Below are 23,215 nucleotides of genomic sequence, written 5' to 3' on the forward strand. Positions count from 1 at the left end.
AAAGAACCTTCAACAACATCCATTAATCGAAACACACAAGAGGGAGAGTGAGACATGGAGAGACGGAGACAGAGTTCCATCTTCACATGACAAGCAAAATCTCTTCCTCCGTCAGCTCTCTCAGTCCCTCATCCGCCTCATACCGCGTCCTCAGGTATGCCGCTGGCACCCGCCCGATATTCTCCAGCCGGTACCGCACACCAAACACGAGGGGCGGCGCGCCGTACGCCAGCGTTACCAGTGTCGATAGGATGAGCGCGTCAAACGCCCGCACCGGCCGTGACAGCGCTGGCGCTTCCTCCAACAAGCGGTCTGGCGGCGCAAAGTCCACAAAGTACCACATTCGCGCGCTCGCCCGATACAGGTTCGCCGGTGCGAGCGCGCGCGACGCCACCGGCTTCTCCCGGAACATTGTCGGCCACACCTTGTCTTCTTCCACAACCTTCTCTGCTACCAGAGCCGCCTCCGCCGCCGTCGTCGTCCCTTGATACTCGGCCAGCGCTTGGCGGAAGCCGTCAAACGCCCGCCGCGCGTAGGCCTCCCCCGGGGACGGCGTGTCGCGGCCCACCTCCCACAGCGTTTGCGTCTGACCGTCCGCCGCTCGTGTCAGCACCGCCCACGTGTGCCCGAGGTCTTCCCCGTCGGGCCGCGCGTGCTCGCCGGTCGCCGCGTCGGGCCCACGCAGTCCAAACCACACATCCACCAGATCACCCTCACTCAAGCACGCGCAGACGAGCTGGTAGAGCAGCGGCGCGTGCGGGCTGCTGCTGCTGCTGCTGCTGCCAGGCGCGAGGTCACCGCCACCTCCGCCGCCGCCGGGCCAAATGAACTCATCAGCGTAGTCGAGCGCCGCCGCACGGTTGAAGAAGATGCGGCCCTCGGCCTCGTGGATTTCGGCCTTGGCTTTGGGCCCTGGGATGAAGCTCATGCGATCCATTAGGCCAAGTGTAACGAACAGCTTGAACCATGTATATACCGAAACGGGGCCTCACAGAAAGGAACTGGCGAGGGAGAGCAGAAAATACGCAAACGAAACAAGAAAAACCTAATAGCAACTATAGCAACTTCCTGGTTCAGCCCAGGGTTCGCGAAATATACGATTCACATTGGTAGTGGGGCTGCGAGGTGCGCCAACTCTTTCAGCTGAAAACCATGGGCACTTGTTTGCCAATGACAACTTGTTGTAAAGCGGGATTTCTGGTTTCCGCTAGCTATAGTTCATCTTCCTAGTACTCGAAAAGTTCAGGTTGCTTTTAAAGAGCGCGCGGAAGGTAGCATTAAGACGCCTCGGCGGTCCGAACAAGTCAGCATGCTCTTGCCCAGACACATCATTCAGCCATACCATTCATCATGTAAATTATCTGGTATTGTTGAGAGCTCTTCTATTTCTTCAGTTCAAGTAGAATCCTCTCTTTGAGGTCTAATGAAACACAAGGACCATCCCTGATCGATCCACCGATATGCTCATCGTATATGGATACTCGAGTAACGCCACGTCCTGAATCGAGTCCAAGTGCGACTGCAGGAGCTGCTGCTGCTGCAGAGAAATCACCGTCGACCTCGCCGGACGGCTGTTTGCCGTCGTCGTCTTTGACCGGCCGCCGCTCCCCGTCGTCCCCGCCGCTGCCGTGTTGTTCGGTCTCGCAAAGCGCTCCGTGTTGATCGTCATCGACGTCGTCGGCTGCGTCGCAGAGTACGTCGGCTGCGTCTCGTCAGGCTGCAGCCCGCTAAAGACGCTCGAGTTCTCGACGCGTGAAATGTCCCAGAACCGCATCTTCCTGTCCGAGCCGCCGCTCACCATGTACGCGTGGCGGATGTCGCGAGAGTCCTCGCCCGTGGAGATGCCCGTCGCGATGGCGCGGACCCCGCGGTCCGCACTGGCAGAGTCGGCCAGGTCGAGGTTGGTGGCAAAGCGCGACAGGATCCCCTCGGGCTTTTCCTTGTCCACGTCCCATGCCGTGTATCCCTTCGGGCCGTCCTTGACGGTACCGTTCCTGTAAATCTCGCGGCAAGATGTCTTCTCCAAGTCCCAGGTCGTTACTTCGCCGTGCTCGGCGCCGCCAGAGACGCATACCCACTTGCCGCGACCTTTCGACGGGTGTACGCAGATGCGATAGATGGCACTCTTTCCCGGCACGCCAATGGCTCTTAGGCGGGTCTTGAAACGCAAGTCCCAGAGGTCGAGTATGCCATGTGATGTACCGACACATAGCCAGTGCCGTTTCCGATCAACGCAGAAGCATGTCGGCGCGCCATGATGGACTGGGTTCTCCAGTATATAAAGCAAAGTCATGGTTCGCAGGTCAATACCTATAATCCTGCACTTATTCGTAGCCAGAATGAGAATAGAGTTGGTCTCTTGCCTGAAATGCTCGCACCAAACGGCATGCTCTCCTTCCGGCAGACGATACTCGCGCAGGAGTCTCAGCTTGCCATATCTAATGACACCACTGGCTAATACCGTGTCGACCTTGACTACATGCACATTGCCGTCGCTAGCACAGCTAACAAAGCAATGCGAGTTCTCGATAAAACACAGCGCAATCACGCGTGCACCCTGCGCATGCTTGTGTGTCTGTCTCGATCGATGTGTAATGTTCCGTTCCAGTCGGGCCGTGTCCCAGACCTTGACAGCACCGTCATCGCCACCAGTCACGAAAAACATGTGATCTGGAGATACGGCGACGCGATTGATGGCACCCCTGTGCTCTCCAAAAGTGGCCACCAACTGTCCTTGTGGCTTCCAGCGCTCCTCAGCGGTCTGCGTGCGAACAGCTCGATTCTTCCTTCTGGAGATGGGCTCAACCATTGGGCCGAACTCGAGCACATCGCGAGGAAAATTGTCGACGTACATATTGTCGAGCATAAACTGGATGCTCGGGTCATTGCCCGCATAGCTGTGTTTCGGTTGTTTTTCTGGCTGTGCCGCGCCCTTTGCAGACGCCAATGGCTGCGGCACAGCCATTTGCGAAAACGGGCCATCCATCTCACCAAAGGCGTTGGCGTCGCTCGTTCCGGTCTCCGGCACTGACTTTCCGCCGTCTCTGCGGTCGAGGAGGCTCAGGGCACTGGACTGGTGACGCATTGCGCGCCTCAGTGCATAGGGTCCTTCGTTGACTGAAGCGTCATCTCGAGATCCGTTAGATGGTACACGAGAGTCGCGGGAGCTGGCGCGACCGCTTCCGCTCGGGGATAGTATACGGCCACCCACAGGCCCAACGCTTTGAACTCTATTCTTATGAATATTTGTGGCTTTTCTCCTCTTGGTGACAGTATCATCAATAGTCATGGATGCATCCAACAACGCATCTGCAATAGTGTATCGTGCCGACGGCGGTTCCAAATCCGGAGTGACGGAATGGTCTTTGAGCGGCGCGTCATTAAAGAAGACCGTCTGTGGTGTGACGCCGAGATCGTGTAGCGAAATCATTCCCACAGAAGTATTGCGATCTGATGGAGACGATTCCCGGCTTCGCTTAGTGCTGAGTCTCCAGATGAATTCCCGCAGAGCCAGGAGTTTGATCTCATCTTCAGGCTTCAAACCCAAGTTTCGTAGCTTTTCCAGCCATTGGTCGTCTTCGTCATTGCGGTCCGATTTGCTTAGCGAGCTCGGAATCAAGTCTTTGGACCGTGCAGTCAAGGTAGAGGATGACCCAAAAGCCAGAGAGCGAACGTGCTGTAAAGACTTCCAGAACAGACCCCGGTCAGTCTGCGTAGCCCATGTAATGGCCTGGTCAAAAACAGGCCGGGTTAGCGGCGTTTTCAAAGCATCAAGGACGCTCAATTCATTGAAATCGGGAAGATGAGCAATCTTCAAAAATGGCTTGATCGATGGTAGTAAAAAGCAGCGCAGGTCGGCAGGTTCGAGATAGCTCGCTGACATGGAAATGAACTCGGCGGCAGACTCCCGAATCCATATATTGGGATGCATAGTGAAGCGTCCAATCAGATCCAGCAGCTCCCAGAGCTTCGCCTTTGACAGCAGTCCAAGGCCGGCAAGTTGTGCCAAAGAATGAATAGCAGCCTGCACCACATATTCTTCCGGGTCAGTCAGTGCTTGAAGCATCAACGGCAACATGAACTCTTCCAGGCTCACGCTTCCGATAAAAGCGGCAATGCCCACAACCGTATCGAAGAAGGCACATTTCAATGTCCAGTCTCGGTCATTTAGATATGTGTTCAGGTGCGTTAGTAGCACATCATTCGACTGCTCCTTGAAGAACATGCACAGCTCTGGTACTGATGATAGAAATGCTCGTCGTACGTAGACGTCGGGATCTTCGACGAGCTGTTTCGTGAAGGCCTCAATCTTTTCAAAGAGCTGCCTTCCAGCATTGTCAAATATGCTTTCAAAGTTGGTGCCTGCCTCTGCACCTGGCTCAACTTCGGGGTCTGCAATAGACATGGACCCATCTGGCCGTATGCTGGAAGCCAGCTCAAGATATCTCTGGGCACTCGAGGCGAGACTGCCCAGACATGAGGCAAACGTGGCGCGTACGATGGGACTGGCAACATGATCTTTTGAGCTAAGTGCCGTTTCCATGCGAGGAAGCACATAGTCTCCGATGACATGAGAGTTTATCGGGGTAACCATGTGGACCATTTGCAGCAACTGTGTAATGGTACGTATGACGGACACTACCACCAGATCTGTCTCATCTCGTTTGAGCAGCGTCATCAAATACGGCAAGACGCGATCCAACTTTGCTTCGTCGGTCAATCTTTCGGCAAATGCTAAAAGAATGTCGCAGGCTCGTATTCTCGATGAAGCCCTTGCTGTTGTCCTCATGGCAGAGACGACTAGGGTCAGAAAAATCAGGGTACCGTCATCTTCTGGCGGCTCCAGATCCGCGGAGACGGTGTGTTCATTATTCGGGATGCTTAGCTGCACTGGAAAGTGTGAAAGTCCTAGCTTGGACTGGGTTCGGGGTTCGTTGTTTTGTGTCCTCTTATCAGACTGGTAGCCGAGGAAGTAGGAAATCTTGTCAAAGTCATAGTAGACGCGGTCAATGCGGTAGTCAGATTCGCCTTCGTTCTTGTGGGCGCCAGACATTGGACTGTTGCCTGATGAGGGATCTGTGACAAGTTCCATGTACTGATGGAGAAAGTTGTAAAAGTAGTGCGGAAAGACCTTTCCTTTCCAGAAATCAAGACACTGATCCGCCGAGTAGCGCTTCTCAGGGTCCAGATGAATCATGTTGGCAATCAATTCACGGACATCCTTGTCGGAGATGATGCTGAGATGGGTAATAACGGGATCATATTCCCCCCTTCTGTACTTGTAGAGCTGAGCCAGGCTGAAAATCTCCGACTCGAGAAACATCTGCGCAATGACGCACCCAGCGCTGAAGATGTCCATGGCCCACGTCATGGTGACCGTTGCGGGTGGCGCGGCGCCAGCGGCGTAGAATCGCTCGGGGGCAATGTAGCAGGTCCGCCGGCCTGATGTGTCGAAGAAGTAGGAAAAGTCGCCGGGATTGTCGTCGGGTAGCATGACGGGCTTGAAGGCTGATGAGAAGTCTGTAAGGTAGAGCCAGTTCCAGGAGGTGACGAGGACGTTCTGGGCCTTGATGTCGCCGTGGTAAATGTCGCGGGCATGGCAGTCGCGCAGCGCGCACAGCAGCTGGAACGCGAGCCACTTCTTTTCTATATCCTCGAGGAACGGTCGGTTGCTGAGGCGGTCGTAGAGTGAGCTGTACATGAACTGGCGGACAAGGTACCCGTTGGTCTCGGTTTCGATGACGCGCTGGAAGCCGAGAGCGTTGGGGATGGCGGCGAGGGATTTTCGCTGTTCTGTGCGGCAGAAATGTCAGTTCCACCATCACTCTCTCTCTTTGCCTTTCTCCTTGCTGGCGCTTTGACGCAGGTATACCTATGATTTGCTTCTTGTACTCGTCGAGCTTAACATCGGCAAACGGCTTGACAAGGACTTTGACGAGCACAATCGCGTTCTCATCGCGAGCCCGGATGCTCTTCATAAATCTCGCATCACCAATACTTCGCTCATACTGTATATCTTGCAGCTGCGGGATGTCGATGCCGGCAGAGCCCGCCGAGGGCGTTGCCAGCGAGAAGCCCTGGCCCATCTCGTCCGGTGACGATGGTTGGTCTTCGAGCTGGGAGAGAAACCGAAGAAGCAAGCGGGAAGCTTCTAATTATGGAGGCGTGCAAACTTTATCACGACATGTTCGCTACCATGGCCTAGTCAGAGGCTAGGGGCGGTGGGTGTTGGCAGAGCGAGGCCGGCGTGCCCAGAAGTTGCAGTGTGAACTCTCAAAGCTGTTGGATGTCATTTGGTTGTTGCTAGGTAGGTTAGTAGTTCACGCGCCACTTGTTGCTTGTGTGGGGTCGTCCTCGCCCATTGGTCGATCTCCCACTAATCAAGGGCTCGCAGATACAGGCTGTTGCACAGACAGGTTCAGAGCGATCAAGGTTTATATCCAATATGTTGATTTTGATTTGCTTTATGTACATGATAGCGCTTTGCAGCATAGTATTTTTCATCAGCTTCGTGAGATCATAATCAATAAAGTCCTGATGCCGAGTCCTTTGTACCTCGATCATCAAGCGAAACAGAAAAAGTGCGACTATGGTATCTTTTTTTGGCTTATACACATCAAAAAGTAGATCGGTAGGGAAATATGCGCGAGAGTTCCAACAAGGCGCGCGCAATTACTAGGCGCGCACGTTTGTCGATAAGTGAATGACTTGGGCGGAAATCGGCTCGTCGCTTTGCAGGGCAGCGAGATCGACCTCCATGTGCCCAATAGAGGGTGGACTACCCGAAGGCGTGAGATGGCCCGTGTTCTGCCGTTTGTTGGAGGTCTCGACAGGCTCGGTGCCAGCGAGGAGCTCATTGCGCATGCTCCGTGGCCGCTTGATGCGGCTGACGGCGGTGTCGGCCTCGCGGGCCATGTCAGGCTCGTCACGCGTGAGACGGGCCAGCTCAGCCGTCGCAGTATCCAGGGCGTCGCCGAGAATCTTCTTGATGGTCTCCATGTGCTTGCTGTAGGACGCCTCCCGCAGAAACTGGAAGGCGGCCAGCTCGCTGGTGGTCTGCAGGGTTTCGAGGTTCTTGTCAAGAGCGTCAAAGACGTCGGGCTCACGTGCCGGACCAAGCGAGTCCAGTCTACGAGCACTGACGTAGCGTAATGTAGGTTGATCCGACACGCCGTCACCGAACTCATCATTGACTTGGACCTCTGCCATTTTCTTGATCTGGGCGACGCGGGCAGCCATCTTAGCCTTGCGCATCATGTTCCGGCTGACGGCGAGGAATTGAACCAGCTCCTCGAAGAACTTTTGCATGTTGCCGTCAAAGTAGACCGGCCCGAGCTTCTTCTTCTTCGTCGGCGGACCATTGCCGCCGATGGAGTGTGCAGTTTGCTGGCGGATACCCGCTGAGGGGGTCGGATCAATATTCATGTTGTCTGGGGCTTGTAGTGCGGATGTTGGAGTGTCGGCCAAGGCCTTGCTATCGGGTTCCGGCCGGGTCGGTGCGGTGGGGTCGTGTGCATTGTCACGTTCGATTTTGGATAATTCGTCTTGTCGCGTGGTAATTTCAGCCACCAGCTCGTCGAGTCGGTTCTGCCAGCTTGGAACCTGTGCGACGAGAGTTCGCAACGAGGTGATGGTCATGGTCTGTGGAGGAAGCTCGCGGCTGTGGGCAATAGAAGCCCAACGAGCCTCGGCGTGGAGGTGCTCTCAAGCACGCGCACAAGGCGAAGGGAACGAGGGCAGCCCGATTTCCCAATGGGTGCCCGGAGTTGTGGATGTTGATTCCGAGTGTGGTATTCGACGGTGGTATTCGATCGCGGGCTGCAGCATAGAAGAGGGGGAGAAGCGTATGCCGAATCAGAAGTTAATCGCTAAGATATCTATGTAAAGCAAAGATAATAGAATATCAATAGTAGGGGATGATAAATAGCATCGCTCGGCCGTTGTTGAAAGAGGCGGGGAATGAGGAGGCGATCGTTGTGGCGTTGATTCTTGTAGATTCGGGTAACGTCAAAATATTTAGATCGGTTTGTTTGTGGACGAAGCAGGCTCGTCGGTGAGTGGGGAGGGATGGGATGGTAACGCGTCGAGGCTTCCAGTTGAGTAATATGATGCTGGCTGGAGTAAGAAAAGGAGGAGGAGGAGGAGGAGATGGAAAGATGAAAAATCCTGTGCCCTCCACCCTCCGTCGACATGGGTTGATGGCGATGGAATGCCTTGATCCCCCAAGCTAGCGCCTCTGCCCCCAGCAGTTATGGATTTACGACAGTTGATGGCGAGGTAGAGCGAATTTTCAGCGCCTACTAGGTATAGGTAGCGCTTGTGCCAAGATGCCAATTTTGCTTTGCTTTTTCTTCTTTGCCCATCAACAACTCAAACCAGCCCATTGCCTTTTCCGCCAGAGAATTTTTCACGACTCTCTGACGACGCCAGATGACGCTCGTCAAGCACCGAGATAGAAGAACGAATCCGGCCCCAATCATACTCTTAAACTTAAGAACACAGTCACTGAGAGCCCCGTCCGAATTGTTGAAGCCGTCACCACAAACTTGCGGTGTGGTAAAAATCACCACATTGCCGGCCCAACCGTGCTTCGTATTACTGCCCTACCCTGGTCTTGACGATGAGCTCTGCGCGGCGCTAGAAAGCCCAATCAATGTACGTTGGTATGTAAAGTGACGTGTTACCGCCCACCGAATGACAGTATTTCCATAACTATGTATGTATGTTTATAGTTGCCTGGACGGGTTACTCCGTCCTGCACATTGGCAGCAGCTGCAGATCCATCCTGTTGTCCTAGTTGACATGCTTCGCTGGGATTGAGCATTGAATCAATTGCCAACGCGGTCGGTAACATCATGGACGTCTTATGCTATCCGATGCAAACTCATCCTCGTGACAACAACCAAGTCGCCGCCAGTCTTGGAATGTAGTCATTCAAGCAATGCGTGCGGCTTGACTCTCCCACCCAGCTGTACTAATGCGCAAACATCATCCCTTTACCTACGAATCCCGTCACACCACTTTTTTTGATCAACTACCTTATTGGTACGAGAAGGGAGGGTGCGGGCTGCCAGTCGTCGATATGCCGTTGTCTTTCAGTCTTTCGGGCAGCCTACCAACCGGATATACGCCACTCCAGAGCAAAACAAGAAAAAGGCCAGAACAGCACACATCTCAGTAACGGATACTCCGTCAACTACTCAGTAGCTCTCTTTTCCGCCTCATCCACCACTGGAGCTATACCCGAGCTTGATCCCACCCGTTTCGACTCATCAGCGATCGCAGGCGACCCGTCTCTCACCCTCCCGTCCCCCTCCCGAGCCGCACCTTGCCAGCTGAAGCTGACCTCCCCATCATCGAGACCGCCTCCGCCATGGCCTGCCGCCCCGAGGCTTCTTATCCTGCAGTAGCGCTCAGCGCCATCATCCGTCTTCTTTCGGAACTTGCCCTTCCGCCATCTTATTAGCACATTCCTACATAGGTAGGTAGGCCACGCGCCGGGCCAGCTGCCAGATCTCAGCTGTGAAATCCGCGCCGTCCATCGCCAAGCTTTCCCCCCCTTTGGGTTGCAGCATGTCTAAATCTCACCCCAAAATATTCGGTTTTGGGTTTGCGCATGCTTCGTCTTCTTGTTGTTTGTCTTTTCTCCCGCTTTCTACGCGCAGCATTTCAAACGTAACGTAATATCGATATATAATAGGTGACAACTAGCTACGCCCACCCCCAATGTAAGAAAGGTGGCGGGGAGTCTTGTTGAATGGAGCTAAGGCGTCGACTTGTTAATATCAAGACCGCAAATAATGGCCAAGTTGAGCTAAGCCACTCGTCTTACAACTCGGCTGCGCCGAGCGGTGCGTCTTTTCGTTTTTGCTCAAAAATTGAAAGATCAAAGCCACATGCCTTACGCGACCTGGACCACTCAAAATCATGCACGTCCACCTTCGGCAGCGAAGGGTGCTCATTAACATGGACGACGATCCTCCGCGGTACCGTATTGCCACCAAGTGCTCGGCTACAGATCGATACGAGGTTGTTGTCTTAATAAAACTACATGCTTAATCAACTACTTGACACAGTGTACCCGGGTCTGTTTATACTTAGCCCACCCAATCCTCCAGCTCAGATGCTAAGTTTGATTACGAATCGTTCTTGGCGCTGGATAGAGGGATTGCGTCCTTCTAGGCATATTAATCACTGTTGTATACCCGCAATCTGTAGTGTCTATTCCAATTGTACTATTCAGGCCCCAGGCCCCGATTCCAACCAAATCATACCCTCACGTCCAGCCAGCCCTTGTGGCTTACTCTTTTGCTGCACAAACGCCAAGCAGGTCCCCCAACCACAAGCAAGCAATCATCTTGGCACGCACTGTAGGTGGCTTGGTCCAATGAGGCTAGTCCAGGCTTACCTGAAAACCAGATAACCGTACATTTCCATCCTAGTTGCTGTCTATAAGTTGATGTTTATCTACTGATATAGGCAAGGTCATGAGACGATGCAGTGACCTGTCCAAATAGCAACCTACCAGTTACTATTTAAACAGTAATAAATATTGTAATGTGGTCTAACCTAGGGCCAGAGCTCTGTTGTCGTCCAAGTCACCTCGTCGCCTTGCGTAGTCAGGTCATACCTCCACCTCCTGCCACGCTCTGGGTCAGACAGGTCAACCTGATCAACTTGTTCAGGCACGATTACAAGTACCCTAAAATTGCTCCGCGCAATCTCGTCGTGCAAGTTCTCCACCTTCTGTCCAAGTCCAAGCCCTGAACTTGGTGTCTGTGATATGGGTGTGCCAGGTGGCGGGTTGCGAAAGCTTCCTCGCATGACAGGACTCAGATTGCCAAAATGCGCCGTGAGCTCCTTGGCCCAATCCCATGTATCAGCCTCGGCATCGGCCTCTCTATTTCCGGCATGTTGCCGGCGCATGTACGCCTTCAAAGCCTCCCGTACGGGTTGTGCAGCGTCTGATTCAATATCCGGCCCAATCATGAACACGCGGCCACGAATGCGCCATTGCGTTTTTGCATTCGCTGCCCAGATGACCCCCTCAACGTGTTCTCCAGCGCATGACGATGCAGTTTCGGCTGCATTGGTGAGTGCAGGGAACATTTCCGACACTTTGTCCATGCGAACATCCGTAGTGGTGGTCAGAAGATCTGTCTGATAGATGTGAGGGTTTGGCGGGGCAGGGTTGCGCGGGTTGGAGCTGAGGCCCGCCCACATACTGCGGTAGACAACGGTACGAGCTCTGGGGGAGAATGTTTCTGCATCTTTTTTCTGGAGTGCCGCTGGAGGCTGTGTGGCAGCGCTGGGAGGCTCGCGATGAAGAGAGCTGAGAACGAACGTCGGAGAGTCCATAGCTTCCAGGTGGGAGACGAGGGCGGCGCGCCATGGCGCAGGCGAGACGGAAAAACGGCCCATTCTAGAAGTTATGAAATGGCGCACAATCTGCTGCGCGCGTCGTGCGGGGATTGTCATGGATGAGATGGTGATGAGCAGGCGCAGTGAGTTGAAGTGCACGGAAATACTGGACCAAAAGCGGGTGGCCGAGCCAGCGGCGCGGCAGGTGAGCTATGGCGGAGCTTAACTCGGTGCTTGCGTCATGGATGTTTATTCGTCCGGAATTTCAAGCTCTTTGGCCCCCAAGACTGCTACTGGTGTCAGATTACCCTGCAGTTGGCTGCTGACGACGACAGAAAGCTGCTCCAAAGACACAGAGACAGAGAAGTGGGAAAAGTTAGGTAGTTAGTATGTCGTTACCGCCAGGGCTGTAGCCTGTCAGGGATTATTGCGCCGGGCCTAGGCCGGGTACGTGATGGGGATGTACCGGCTCCAGGCGACGGGGTTTGGCAACGAGTCGGTTGTCGCGAGGAACTCGCTAGGGTCCGCTAGGGTCGGGGAGGTTCCGCGGCGGGTGAGAGTCAAAGTCATAGAATGTGGCGACTACCTTGTAACCTTACCTCTGGGTGACGCTGAAGGCAAGCCCCGTTCATGCATAGTGGTGCCACCGGGAAAGGCACGTTGGTAGGTGGCGGTAAATAGTAAACGAGTGGTTTTTGAAAGCCGTCCGGTCGATTAGAATGGATTACTAGTGGTGCAGGGCTGTTTGGGGGCGTGCCTGGCTGAGCTGAAATGCGACCCAAGGAATATAAGTGGTGTCGTAACGCCTGGTCTCGGCTATCGCGGGACAACCAAATTTATGGTGGGCGCCGTTTACTGGGAACGAGGACGGGCTGGCGACTGGGTCGGTGGGAGGAGAGACGTAGGGTTGGAGGGGGCTGAGTGTGGATGAATCGTGGGAGGCCATCCATCTGGAGGAGTGGGCGAAGGCGCAAAGCTTCAAAGAGAAGAGCAGGAGGAGGAGCTTCGTCGTGTGCGTGTCTGCACGGAGTACAGCCCGGGACGATGCGGTACATGACCGACGGAGGCGCAGGGGGCTGGCGAAACGGTAGTAAGTATTGGGACATTTTTTTTTCGGGCTGAGGTTCTAGACCCGTGTTTATTATCGCCGCCCATCTTAACCCAAAGCAGCTGAGGCGAGCTGTGGCGACGGATAACGGGTGCTGGGAGAAGGGGGGGTGCGAGAGAAAAAGGCAAAGATGGGGAGGAGTGAAGAGAGAGATGCCGAAGGCGGCGAGATTTCGATGGAATTAGACTCGAAGCCGATGAGATGGAGAGAGGGATAACTGGCAGAGGAGTGGTGATGTTGCAAACGAGCAAGGAGAAGCGAGGCCAGTGTGAGGGAAGCCAGTCTGGCAGTGGAGTGGGTGCCGGTGGTGGCAGGGAAGCTGGGGCTCACCGGCATACCAACTGCAACGCTGGTACCGTAGGACGGTGGGTAGATGTACTAATGCTAGGTACTCCGTACTAAACAATGCAATAATAATGTGAGGCAAATTTTCACAGCTGTGTACTTCGTAATACAAACTGTGCTTGAGGGCTAAGATAGGCATCCCAGCACGTCGGTTTTGTTTAGTACATAGTTAGCGCAGCAAGACGGGATACAGATATTAGCAGGTACTTTTACCAGATTCCCCCAGGCGGGTTGGCACTAGGCTAGCCCTGCCCTGCCCCATCCAACATCCACAGCTCCGGCACCAAGGCGTCATCAGATGCGAGCGACACTAGGCACGGACAAGACGACAGAAAAGGCCTCGTCCATTTCCCAGACCCTTGTCAAGCCTGGGATTTTGGATGCAATCTGCCTGCACTGGCCTGCATGGGCCGGCCACCATCCAGCCTATCAAGCCGCTAGGTGGACGCCAAACAAGACAAGAACATTGCCAAGCTTTTTTGGGCTCCCTCTGGGACTGCAGGACCCATTTTACAGCATCTCCAGGTAGGTGCATTGCCTCTCTTCCACTGATGAGCTGCGCTCGCCTTACCAAGACTCTGGCCATGTCTCCCAAAATACTGATACAGGTACTTTACCTGGTATGAGGTACATAGTTACTGATAGGTACTGGTAGGCCGGCAGCAAGCCCAGGGTTTTCTTTTCGACATTTTCCCCATGCCAAAACAACGTAAACATTTTGCGATGCTTCAATACAGATGCCAATGACACCTTGTACCTACCTACTGTCACTCGCCCCAGCACTATCTACACTACCTCTGCACCTCATCCATCAACACCCCCCCTCCTTCAGAGTCCACTACCGGCCTCGTTCCAGCGCCTCAGCCTCTCAAAATCCACTGTCCACCAAAGCTCCAGGACCCTTCTGACCTCCTCTCCCCCTCCTCTCTCTGCTTATTCCCACCCGCCTCGTCGCCCATCTTATTTATTTCCAGCTCCTCTCGATGCTAATATTACTCGTCTGTTTCTGCCCATCGCGCGTAACCCTCCAAGCCCTTTTTATTTCCGGCCTTTTTCTCGGCACTGAGCCCTCCTAACTACCTACCTAAATCGTCGACTTCCTCCTCCCTCTCTCTTCTCCTCTCCTCTCCCTCTGACCATCGACTCCTTTTCTTGTCCTACCTACGTCGCATCCATCGTCTTCCTCTGGCCCCCAAAGCCGGGGTGGCGGCAACAGAGGCAAGCGAGAGACGAACCGTCCCCAACGTCCCCAGCCAAAAACCATCAACCGCGTCACACGCGGCCACCACCCACCACCCACTACCACCGATTCCTCCGCTACCACCAGCTCCCACGCTCTCGAGGTTCTATCAGTCTTTTGGCCACCGCCTGTGGCTCTATCCGCCTTAGTTCATCACCCGTGCCCTGTCTGGTTCACCTTCAACGCTCGCCTATTTGACGACTCCCTCAACGCAGGCCTATAGCCTGGCGCGCACCCGTCCTTGGCCCCCAATCGGTGGGCTGTCTCGCTCGCGATCCTTCAACGCAGCTCAGGCTTGCCATCTCCAACCCCGACAACGGCTTCACCACCTCCCCCCCCGCCCACAATGAACGCTCCTCCACGCCATCTGCCACCACCCATTGCCATTGCGCAACAGGCAGGTCGGCTGGCACCTCTGTCCTTTCTCGGCTCCCCAGATCACCACACGCGAACCCAGCATCCTCCGCCACCGCCGCCGTCTATTCTGCGTAGTCCTGGCCACGAAAGGCTCCCCAGCAGCAACCACGCCCATTCTACCACCTCGCCTCCCACTCGTCACCATTCATCTCTGCATCACCACAGTGCCTCTTACCATGGCCATGCGCCGCCTCCAATGCAGTCTCCGCACGACATGCGCGATTACTCCGACGAGAGGAGGGACTACCATGATGATAGAAGGGAATTCCATGACGAGACTGAGAATTTCACCGGCGATGGCCCTCCCAAGAAGAAGCAGAAGCGCAACAAACCTACACTGTCCTGCCACGAATGCGTAGAACGGAAGACCAAGGTAAATTCTCCGCCTTTCCCATGCCTGTATTGATCTTTCACTCACCATTTTTCTAGTGTGACCGCGGTCGCCCTCATTGCCTGGCTTGTAGGTTGACACGGACAAGTCGTACTTGCATTGACGGAAGGGACTAACCGACAACAAAGGCATCAAGAGACAAACCGAATGCAGGTATGCCCATGTTGCCAACTTGCTAGAGTAAGTTGCATTTCTTCTTTACCACATGGCGACTCTGTCTGACTTGCATATAGGGAAACCACTCGATCTGCCTCTACTGGTCGACGCATGACCAAGGCGCCCAAAAAGAAGGCGGGCACCGACGGCAGGACCAATATCCCCAACATTGCAGACCGATACGCTGCTACTGGCGATAGTACTTCGCGTGGCGCTTTGGCGCTTTCTACTGGACTGATGTCGAATGTTCCGTATTCCAAGTCATCCTCGAGTAATGTTTTCGGGATTGGCTCCGAACATCCCTTCGCCAATTACTGGACTTGTGAAGGCGGCCTGAAGGAGGTCATTTCTGTGCTTCCCGAAAAGCAGCAGGCTGACCTTCTCATAAATCGCTACTTCGAATGCGTTGACCCCGTCTATCCAATGATCCATCGCCTTACGTTCTACGCCGACTACGAGGAATTCTGGCGCATGAATGACCAGCAAAAGCAAGAGATGGACGCCGCATACATTGCGCAGATCTTTGTCATGATTGCTCTGGGAACCCAATTCGTCACAGCTACGAGTGCGAAAGAGCGCAAACAGCAGGCCGAGTTTTACGCATCCGCCAGCAACCAGGCTCTGCGCATGTCGTCGTATCTCAGCATTGCTTCTCTACGCTCCATCCAGGCCATGGTGTTGATGACGTACTTTCTCATCAACGACAACCACGCATCGGATGGCTGGGCTTTCGCGGGTATTCTTATCCGTCAAGCATATGCCATGGGCCTGCACCGCGACCCAAACATTGGTAAGAGAGGCTGCTCTTTACCTGGTTGTCGTTGCTATTGTCATTTTCTAATGCATCTTCCACAGTTACCCCTGACGCAAGTCCCTTTGAAAAACAACAACGGCGCAAAGTATGGCAAGCCGTTTTGCTTCAAGACACCTTCTTGACCGTACTCCTCTCCTTACCTCCTTCGGCGACGCATACGGATGTTTCGGTGGACGACCTCGGCGACCATGGAAGTTCGATTGCGAGCAGCGACCCGACTGATACTGCCTACATTAGGGGCTCGTGGACATTGGCCAACCTGGTGCAGGAAACAATTTGCTCGCCACGCTCTCTCGATCTCCCAATTTGCAGCACTGGCCGTCATAAGTCTAAATTGGTGGCCGACTTCCGTGCCGTGTACCGGTCGTTTCCCGACGTTTTCCGGTCTTGGGACGCCGACAGTCTGACTGTCATGGCACAGACCAACAAGCGAGTTGTGCGGCAGACACTGTTCCTGACGAGTAACTACTTTCACAACCTGATGTTGGTGCATGCATCCGAGAGTCCCGATGTGCCGGTGAACATTCGTGGTACGCTCGAGGCGGCCCACGATGCGATCAGCGCATTCTTCATGCTTTTTTCGCTACTTGAATCTGAGGCTCGTGTGTGGTGGGTGTTTAACCACCGGGCCTTTCTCGAAGCCGTCTGCATTGGCAACGTGCTGCGCGAGGCGCTCCGCGAACCTGATGGCAAGGAGACGCTTGCGAGAGATCCGCTCTTCGTGAGGGCCAGGGCTGATATCAGTACGTATAATGCCAAACCTCACACTTCCTCAACACGAAGATCTGTGTACTAATAATGATGCAGCGCGCATGATCGAGATTCTGCAGCTCATGATGGAGGACTCGGAGGTGGCCCACACCCGTATCGAAGTTCTTAGCAGCTATCTGGCACTTGAATGAGGCTAGGCAGCACCCTGTACAAATAACCCAGTGTTTGACATGTTTTGGCCATTTCTTATAATTCTATTGGTTTTTGGGTTTTATCTTCATGTCTGTTTTTACACGTTGATGGAGCGTTTCTGCATCTTTAAGCGTTGGCGCTTTGTTGGTGGGCTGGGATAGCGGACAATTTGCGGCCTGTATCGCGTGTAAGCCATTGGGCAGGCACAAAATTCCAGCAATTATTCAGTACTCGTTTGAAATGAAACCATATGATTGATCAGTGACCCTCCAACCACGAGTGAGACATGTCACAGAGATATGCTTTTTTTTCTGGTCCGCAGCGAAGGTGCACGTGGGCAGCAATGGACGGGTGGCCGGAGGGGTCTAGAACGGCCGGAGGCGCTGCGCACAACATGGGAGAACAAAAAGGCACGATAGTCCTGCGGACACTACACGACGGTGTACCCGGGGCCATGCTGTTTTTTTTTTTCGTTGGATGTCGTGGTTTTATTATTGACGGTAGTAGTCCTTCAGCTGGGCGCCTAGCCAATCCGCCCGCCCGCCCCCTTTTCTGCCTAACTAGTTGGCGGGATTTGGCGCAAGGGAGAAGGAAAAAGCCAATCTGAAAGGTTGTGGCAGGAGCTACTTATGCCCGTCCAAGACTTGCCAGTGTCATGTCTCGTCGCATGGGCGTCAGGGCTGAAAGTCCAGCGGGGCAGACCGGCCCCGTTGTTGGGATCGGTGAACCGAAGGGGCTCGGCGTGGCGAGAGAGGCCGCCAAGGCTGATTGTTTCTGGCACCGAAAATCGCATAAGAGTGCCAAGTTGGCGATGAAACCGAGGGCGGTTTAATCGGCACGGAGGGAGTGCAGGGCCCTACGTTACTACATGTGTGTTCTAAAAAAGGCTTAGACGAACGCTTTGTGCGGGGGGAACAACAAATGGTGACAGAGGACACTTACTCAGTATAAGTTACGGAGTTGCATGCTGTATCCGTACTTGTCGCATCTAATTTAAGAAGCGAAGCACACGACCAGGCCGCTCAGGTGACGGCATGCAGCAAATCAATACTTGGTACAGATTGGCTAGCGATGCATGGGACAAAGCACGGTGTAACAGGAAATAATGTCGGGAAGGGGTTCGTATTCTACGACCTTGTTTTGGTAGCAGGGATATCGCACAGGTGTAAAGATATTTATTACCAGTTACAGAAGGTGTACGTGTACGTTTGTTTGGTATTACGAGGAGGGCTGACCGGGGGGGTGCGGGATTTCTGCGTGCAGAAACGCTGATGAAGAGAAAAAAAGGCCTTGAAATAAGGTAAAGCCGCCTTGTGGGATGATAAAGTCCGTCAAGAAGCCGGAAAACGCCATACATGAATGACTATTGATTACATGCCAGCACCAGGAGCTTGACAGCCAGCCACCAGGCAGGCCAGGGGAGACGACGAAGCAGCCACAGCGCAAGATGAGGAAGCGGGCGGGGAGAGGGGGGGTTATTAACAAGCACAGCATTTTGATGCCTTCTCTAAAACTATATCCATTACGCTGCCTTTTTTTTTTTTCTTTCTTTTTTCCCGTACAACTTGGGTTGGGGGGTTCGCGAAGAAGTGAAGGCCTCGTCAGCTCTTTCTGGCGCAGTTCAGACCACGCGGCCGCTCCGCCCTATAGCATGGCATTTCAATCCCAACCCCCGTTTTTCTTTATTTACTTCTAGGGCAGGAATGGGCCCAGCCCAGTGGGATCAAAATGCCAAGAAAAATGGCCGCGCGGCGCGGTATGGTTGTCTGGATGGACGATCTACTTTGACTGGTGCTTGCAGACACTCTGGCCCATCGGCAGCAGGGGTTTGCAGGAACAAGCTTTTCTGCTGGTTGGATGGGGGGGGGGATACGAGGGGAGGCAGGGGGGGAAAGGGCTCATGCTGTAGGAACTTTGACCCCTCTGAAGTGGGAATAATTTCGCAAAAGTCTTCTTTTCCTTTTTGCTGCGCCGCCTTACGAGGCGCGTTCCCGGACACCCGAGGAACTGCGCACCCACTTTCACTGGGTAAACTAGTAGGCTAATAGCAATGGTACATACCTAGTAGTACCGGTAGTAATTCGTACTGCCAGCTAAACGGTAGGGAGTTTGGCTGCGAGCGATCGCCCGCCCGTTGTCTCGTCCTCCCTTGTCGTTGTATCCCGGAGAAAGGACCCTCGAGGCAAGGCTCGAGTAATATGCGAGTTCTCTGAGCGCAGTGGGATAACTAGTGGGACGATCCCAGCCCATCTTGGGAAAAGCGACTTGCGTCAGCCAGCCAGCCCAGCCCATGGAACAACTCTGTTCGTTTTGTCATTGCAACGCGGACTAGCGATTTTTTCTGCCCACTCGGCTTCTCTTTCGGGGTCATCAACAGCCACGCAAAAGGCGCCTTCTTCCCTCAAGGTTGGCCGAGGATGGGTGGATGGGGTGCAAGCTTTGTGCTGTTGGCTTCTGACGATAATTACAAGTCATCACGACAACAACCAATGTAGAGAGTCGAGCATCAACTACCTCCTATCCCTACTCCTGTCACTGCGCCCTGTGAACATACCCCTGCTCTGCCCTGCTCACAGCGAGCCAGCCCCATTCATCTCCCACTCACCTAACCATTCACTAGTCCACCCAGTATTACCACTGGGACAACCCGGCCTGACAATAGGCCGATGGTTGATGGTTTCGGCCCCGGCACAGCCTTGCAGCAGCAGCTCAGACCCAATTTACAGGTGCCGTTGCCCAATAAAACTTGTTGTCGTCAGGGATGGTGTAAGTGACGTTTGAGTAATAAACGGGATCCGCCTCCCGCTCTGCAACGTGGGCGCGCCGCGGGCTGTGGTCTTTTTTGTGTCTGTGTCTGGTCTGTGTGTGTAGTTATGATTATCCGTATTTTTGCTTGCTTGCGTGCTGACTCCGTATACCTGCCGTCTCGTCCGCTCTTCCTCACTTCCTTCCCCCAGCTTCCCTCTTATTATCACACACAACTCCTTGTACCGACAGCCATCGTGCTACCTTGTTTTCACCGACTAACCGCATTAACAATTACCTTGAGCCACTTGCTGATTTCTTCATTTCAAAATCTCACTTTTTTTTATCTCTTCTTCTTCTTCTTCTTCTTCTTCTTCCTCTCGCTTGCTCATAGTTCGCAAACGACGGGGACTGGGCTTTCGGCGGCTGCCTACCAGTAGCAAGCCACCAACGCCCTTACTGTCGACGTGTCCCAGAGGCGAGACCGCTGACAACCTGCATCACCTGTTCCGCTTCTTTCAATTTCCCACCTCTCGCTTCTCTCATTTTTCATCTAATTCTTAAATAATCGAAAGAGAAAATGCGGGCCTTCACCAAGGCAGCAGCTTTGCTGCTTGTTCAATCTGTCGCCGCCGAGTCGATGCCGGCTCCTGTCCGCCGGGTCTCTGCAACTGGTACGTTCTCTTCCTTCCTTCTTGCTTAAAAAAATTGCAAACGCGAGTGAATGATTGGGTACTTACCTAGCCATGTATAGAAACAATTCCCACCGCGTATATCACCTTGAACGTGCCTGTGGAAGGCGCGGAACCACAGGTTCTCGTGAGTACAAAACCATCCATCCATCTCCTTAGACGGCCCAACCATCCTAACATCCCATCGCCAGCCCCTCCGTCTCGATCTTGTCGAAGCCGATGAGCCCTGCTCTCCGGCCCAGGTCAGCGTCAATGGCCGTCGTCTGACACAGGATGCCGACGGCTTCGGCCAAGGAGACCTGACACTCGACGACGGCATCACCATCACCTCCAACTGGACCTTTGCCTGCCAGTCGCTCAAGCAGGCTCTCACCATCAATGTGCTCTCGATCAACGGCAGCCCTGCTTTCGACCCTTCCCCCTTTACTGCCACCTTTTACCAGACTACCCCCGTTCAGATCGCCAGTGTCGAAAACGTCGCCAGTGTCCGCTACCTGCATCTGCACACAACCGTTACCGAGTCCCTGGCCGACAGCGGCGAGGAGCATTCCGGTGTGGTGGAAGGCTACGAGGGTGAGTCTGTCATCCTGGACATTGGCCGCAGCGGTAGCGTCGAGGAGCAGTTGTCGCGCCTGAAGGAGCTGCGCAATCAGGCCCGCGACTTGGCGGCCCTCATCCGTGACCAGGAGGCCACCATCATGGACAGGCTGGAGCGGAAGCTGCAGGCACAGCTCGCTCACGAGCCCGCACCCACACCCCTTTCCGAGTGCCGAGACGTGCGCTGCGTGTTCAAGGCCCTTGAGTACCGGTTCCGACACAGCCACGATGAGGTGTGCGAGAGTGCGAGCGGCTGGCGCGCTGTATTCGGCTGCGCCCCCAAGGAACAGCCCTGGGAGGACGAGGAAGACTTCGACATGGTGTACCTGGAGGACATGGAATGGGTTGACGACGTCGAGGCTGGCTGGGAGGACGAGGAGACCTTCTATGCCGAATTCGAAGAGAGCATGTTGATGGCACAATACGAAGCGGTACGTTGACATTGAAGCTGATGCTCAGGGCAAAATCTCGTTTACTAATAGATGGAATGCAGACTCGTAGCCGGATGCTACTGCTGGTCGCCGAAAGCGCCGTCATCTTTGGCAGCGCCGTCTTCCTCCTCACTGCTTTCCTCCGACGCCTCACCAGGGGCCGCCGCATCGGCTTCCGCCGAAGCGCGCACAGCGAGCTTCCCTTGTACCAAGAGTCTTGCTACTTTGACGAGCCCAAGACGCTGGTTGCCTTTGGTTTCGTCGACGACGATGTGAACGGCAAGCCACCAGCGTGGACCGGGTACAGGGACGAGGAAAAGGCCCTTCTCCTCGCGGCGGACGAGGCGGCAGCAAACAAAACCACGGTGGCGGACGAGATTGCAGAGCTACGCGAGGCGGCCTCGGTCGTGAGCGACTTGGTGGCTGTGGACGCGGCCGAGCGCCGCAGGAGCAGCGTCGACTACGACGACGAGGCGCCACCGGCGTATGAGCGCGGTGCCGAGAGAGAGCATTCGCTGTAATGGGAAGAACGGTATACCATGTATTTGTTTTTCTTTTCTTCAGGCATTTTCACACAGACAGTTCTTTTTGTCGTGTTTTCTATATACAGTGTAGCATCAACAGGACCATAATGCATGAATCATTCCATCATCTATGTATACCGGAGAATCTCTCTCCAAGTTCTCTGTATGCACCTTCGTCATTGACCAAAGATGAATGCCTGGTAGTTGCTTCGTATCCTCGCCACGCCCTCCTCCAGGCCCCAGCCCTTGACCTCGCAGACGAACCGGTACATGTGCTCCAGCAGGCCGTCCATCTCCTCGCCCGCCCTGTGCAGGTCGCTCTCCACCAGCAGCCGGTCATCCGGCGCCGCGCGCACCACCTCCTCCGTCCTCGCGCGCCCGGCCGCCGTCGACAGGTTGACCGCCGCGGACAGCGACGCGTACACGCGCGCCGGCACGCCCCGCGCCATCCACTGCGCGAGCGTCTCCGCGCTGCCCGAGAAGGAGTGCAGGCAGATGCGCGGCGGGTACGGCAGCGGCCCCGACCTGCTGCCGCCCGTCGTCACCCGTGGCGGCTCTCCTCCCTCCTCGTCTTCGCTGCTGCCGGGAAATTCCTCGGCGTGAGGCGCGACGAGCCGGCGCTCCCGCCGCGAGGGCAGCTCCCACCCCGCCCAGCACCGCGACACAGCGTCGTGCAGCACGCCGTGGGCCTGCACGCCGTGCAGGCTGACCGCCCGGCGCTCGCGGCCCGCGAGGGTGAGCTGCGCGGCGAGGACGGCGCGCTGGTGGGAAAGGCTGACGCGGTACGGGCTGAGGCGGCGGTCCTCGCGGCTTCCCGGCGTGAGGCCTTCCTCAACGGCGGCTGTGGTGGAGGAGGGGGACGCAGGCTCGGGGATGCGAGAGGCCTTGTCGAGGCCCATCTCGCCGACGAGGGCGAGCGGGTGCGCGGCGAGGCGCGCGCGCGTGGAGGCGATAAAGGCGGACAGCGGCGCGGGGTCCGGGAGGCTGTCGAGGAAGGCGTCGGCGTCGGCGGGAGGGACGGGCTGCAGCACGGCGCGGTAGTGCGCGTGCTTGGCGACGATGGCGGCCGCGGGTGTGTCGTCCGCAGGGCTGTATGTGGGAGGAGCTGCATCATCCGCGGAGGAGGGGGTGTCGTCGTAGAGCTGGTGCGCAAACCACGGGTGCCACCCAAACGACGGGACGACCTTGCAGCCGGCGCCGTCGGCGGGGAGGCGACGACCGGCGAGGCCGTGCGCGGCGGCCACCTGCGCGACGAGGTCCTGATCCTGCGACCGCGTAGCCATGATGGTCAGCACCGAGGCGCGCATGCCGTTGTCGCCGCCGAGGCGCTCGATCGAGGCCATGGTGTCGGTCGGGTGGCAGTGGGCGTCATAGACGCCGAGGTGCCAGGGGAAGCTGTCTGACGGTCGGGGCGAGGCGTGGTGACCTTGGCCGGCGGCATCCTCGTGCTGGCACATTATGGTTGAGCACGCGGTCGGGTGCAGCAGAGAT

At 55.3% G+C, this 23,215-nt stretch overlaps 7 protein-coding genes across 7 annotated transcripts; 2 read left to right on the plus strand and 5 right to left on the minus strand.

Annotated features, from left to right (window-relative positions):
• Positions 1 to 82: 82 nt before the first annotated feature.
• ISF_03352 (hypothetical protein) lies at positions 83 to 937 on the minus strand (the record flags this gene model as incomplete). The annotated part of the gene is made up of 1 exon (XM_018846958.1): positions 83 to 937. The coding sequence occupies one exon, from the start codon at positions 935 to 937 to the stop codon at positions 83 to 85; it is 855 nt and encodes a 284-aa protein (XP_018705847.1).
• A 483-nt stretch (positions 938 to 1,420) lies between these two features.
• ISF_03353 (Armadillo-type fold domain containing protein) lies at positions 1,421 to 6,086 on the minus strand (the record flags this gene model as incomplete). The annotated part of the gene is made up of 2 exons (XM_018846959.1): positions 1,421 to 5,793; positions 5,873 to 6,086. 2 exons carry the CDS (start codon positions 6,084 to 6,086, stop codon positions 1,421 to 1,423), a joined length of 4,587 nt encoding a protein of 1,528 aa, XP_018705848.1.
• A 589-nt stretch (positions 6,087 to 6,675) lies between these two features.
• ISF_03354 (hypothetical protein) lies at positions 6,676 to 7,638 on the minus strand (the record flags this gene model as incomplete). Its single annotated transcript, XM_018846960.1, has 1 exon — positions 6,676 to 7,638. One exon carries the CDS (start codon positions 7,636 to 7,638, stop codon positions 6,676 to 6,678), a length of 963 nt encoding a protein of 320 aa, XP_018705849.1.
• Positions 7,639 to 10,569: 2,931 nt separating this feature from the next.
• Positions 10,570 to 11,421, minus strand: ISF_03355 (FMN-binding split barrel-related protein; the record flags this gene model as incomplete). Its single annotated transcript, XM_018846961.1, has 1 exon — positions 10,570 to 11,421. The coding sequence occupies one exon, from the start codon at positions 11,419 to 11,421 to the stop codon at positions 10,570 to 10,572; it is 852 nt and encodes a 283-aa protein (XP_018705850.1).
• A 2,979-nt stretch (positions 11,422 to 14,400) lies between these two features.
• ISF_03356 (Zn(II)2Cys6 transcription factor) lies at positions 14,401 to 16,734 on the plus strand (the record flags this gene model as incomplete). The annotated part of the gene is made up of 6 exons (XM_018846962.1): positions 14,401 to 14,844; positions 14,901 to 14,931; positions 14,991 to 15,042; positions 15,096 to 15,808; positions 15,874 to 16,575; positions 16,640 to 16,734. 6 exons carry the CDS (start codon positions 14,401 to 14,403, stop codon positions 16,732 to 16,734), a joined length of 2,037 nt encoding a protein of 678 aa, XP_018705851.1.
• A 3,326-nt stretch (positions 16,735 to 20,060) lies between these two features.
• ISF_03357 (hypothetical protein) lies at positions 20,061 to 21,721 on the plus strand (the record flags this gene model as incomplete). Its single annotated transcript, XM_018846963.1, has 4 exons — positions 20,061 to 20,154; positions 20,235 to 20,299; positions 20,364 to 21,200; positions 21,263 to 21,721. The coding sequence occupies 4 exons, from the start codon at positions 20,061 to 20,063 to the stop codon at positions 21,719 to 21,721; spliced, it is 1,455 nt and encodes a 484-aa protein (XP_018705852.1).
• A 179-nt stretch (positions 21,722 to 21,900) lies between these two features.
• Positions 21,901 to 23,181, minus strand: ISF_03358 (Deoxyribonuclease, TatD; the record flags this gene model as incomplete). The annotated part of the gene is made up of 1 exon (XM_018846964.1): positions 21,901 to 23,181. The coding sequence occupies one exon, from the start codon at positions 23,179 to 23,181 to the stop codon at positions 21,901 to 21,903; it is 1,281 nt and encodes a 426-aa protein (XP_018705853.1).
• Positions 23,182 to 23,215: the final 34 nt, after the last annotated feature.

This window comes from Cordyceps fumosorosea (assembly GCF_001636725.1).
Source record: "Cordyceps fumosorosea ARSEF 2679 chromosome Unknown scaffold_6, whole genome shotgun sequence".
Taxonomy (NCBI): domain Eukaryota; kingdom Fungi; phylum Ascomycota; class Sordariomycetes; order Hypocreales; family Cordycipitaceae; genus Cordyceps; species Cordyceps fumosorosea.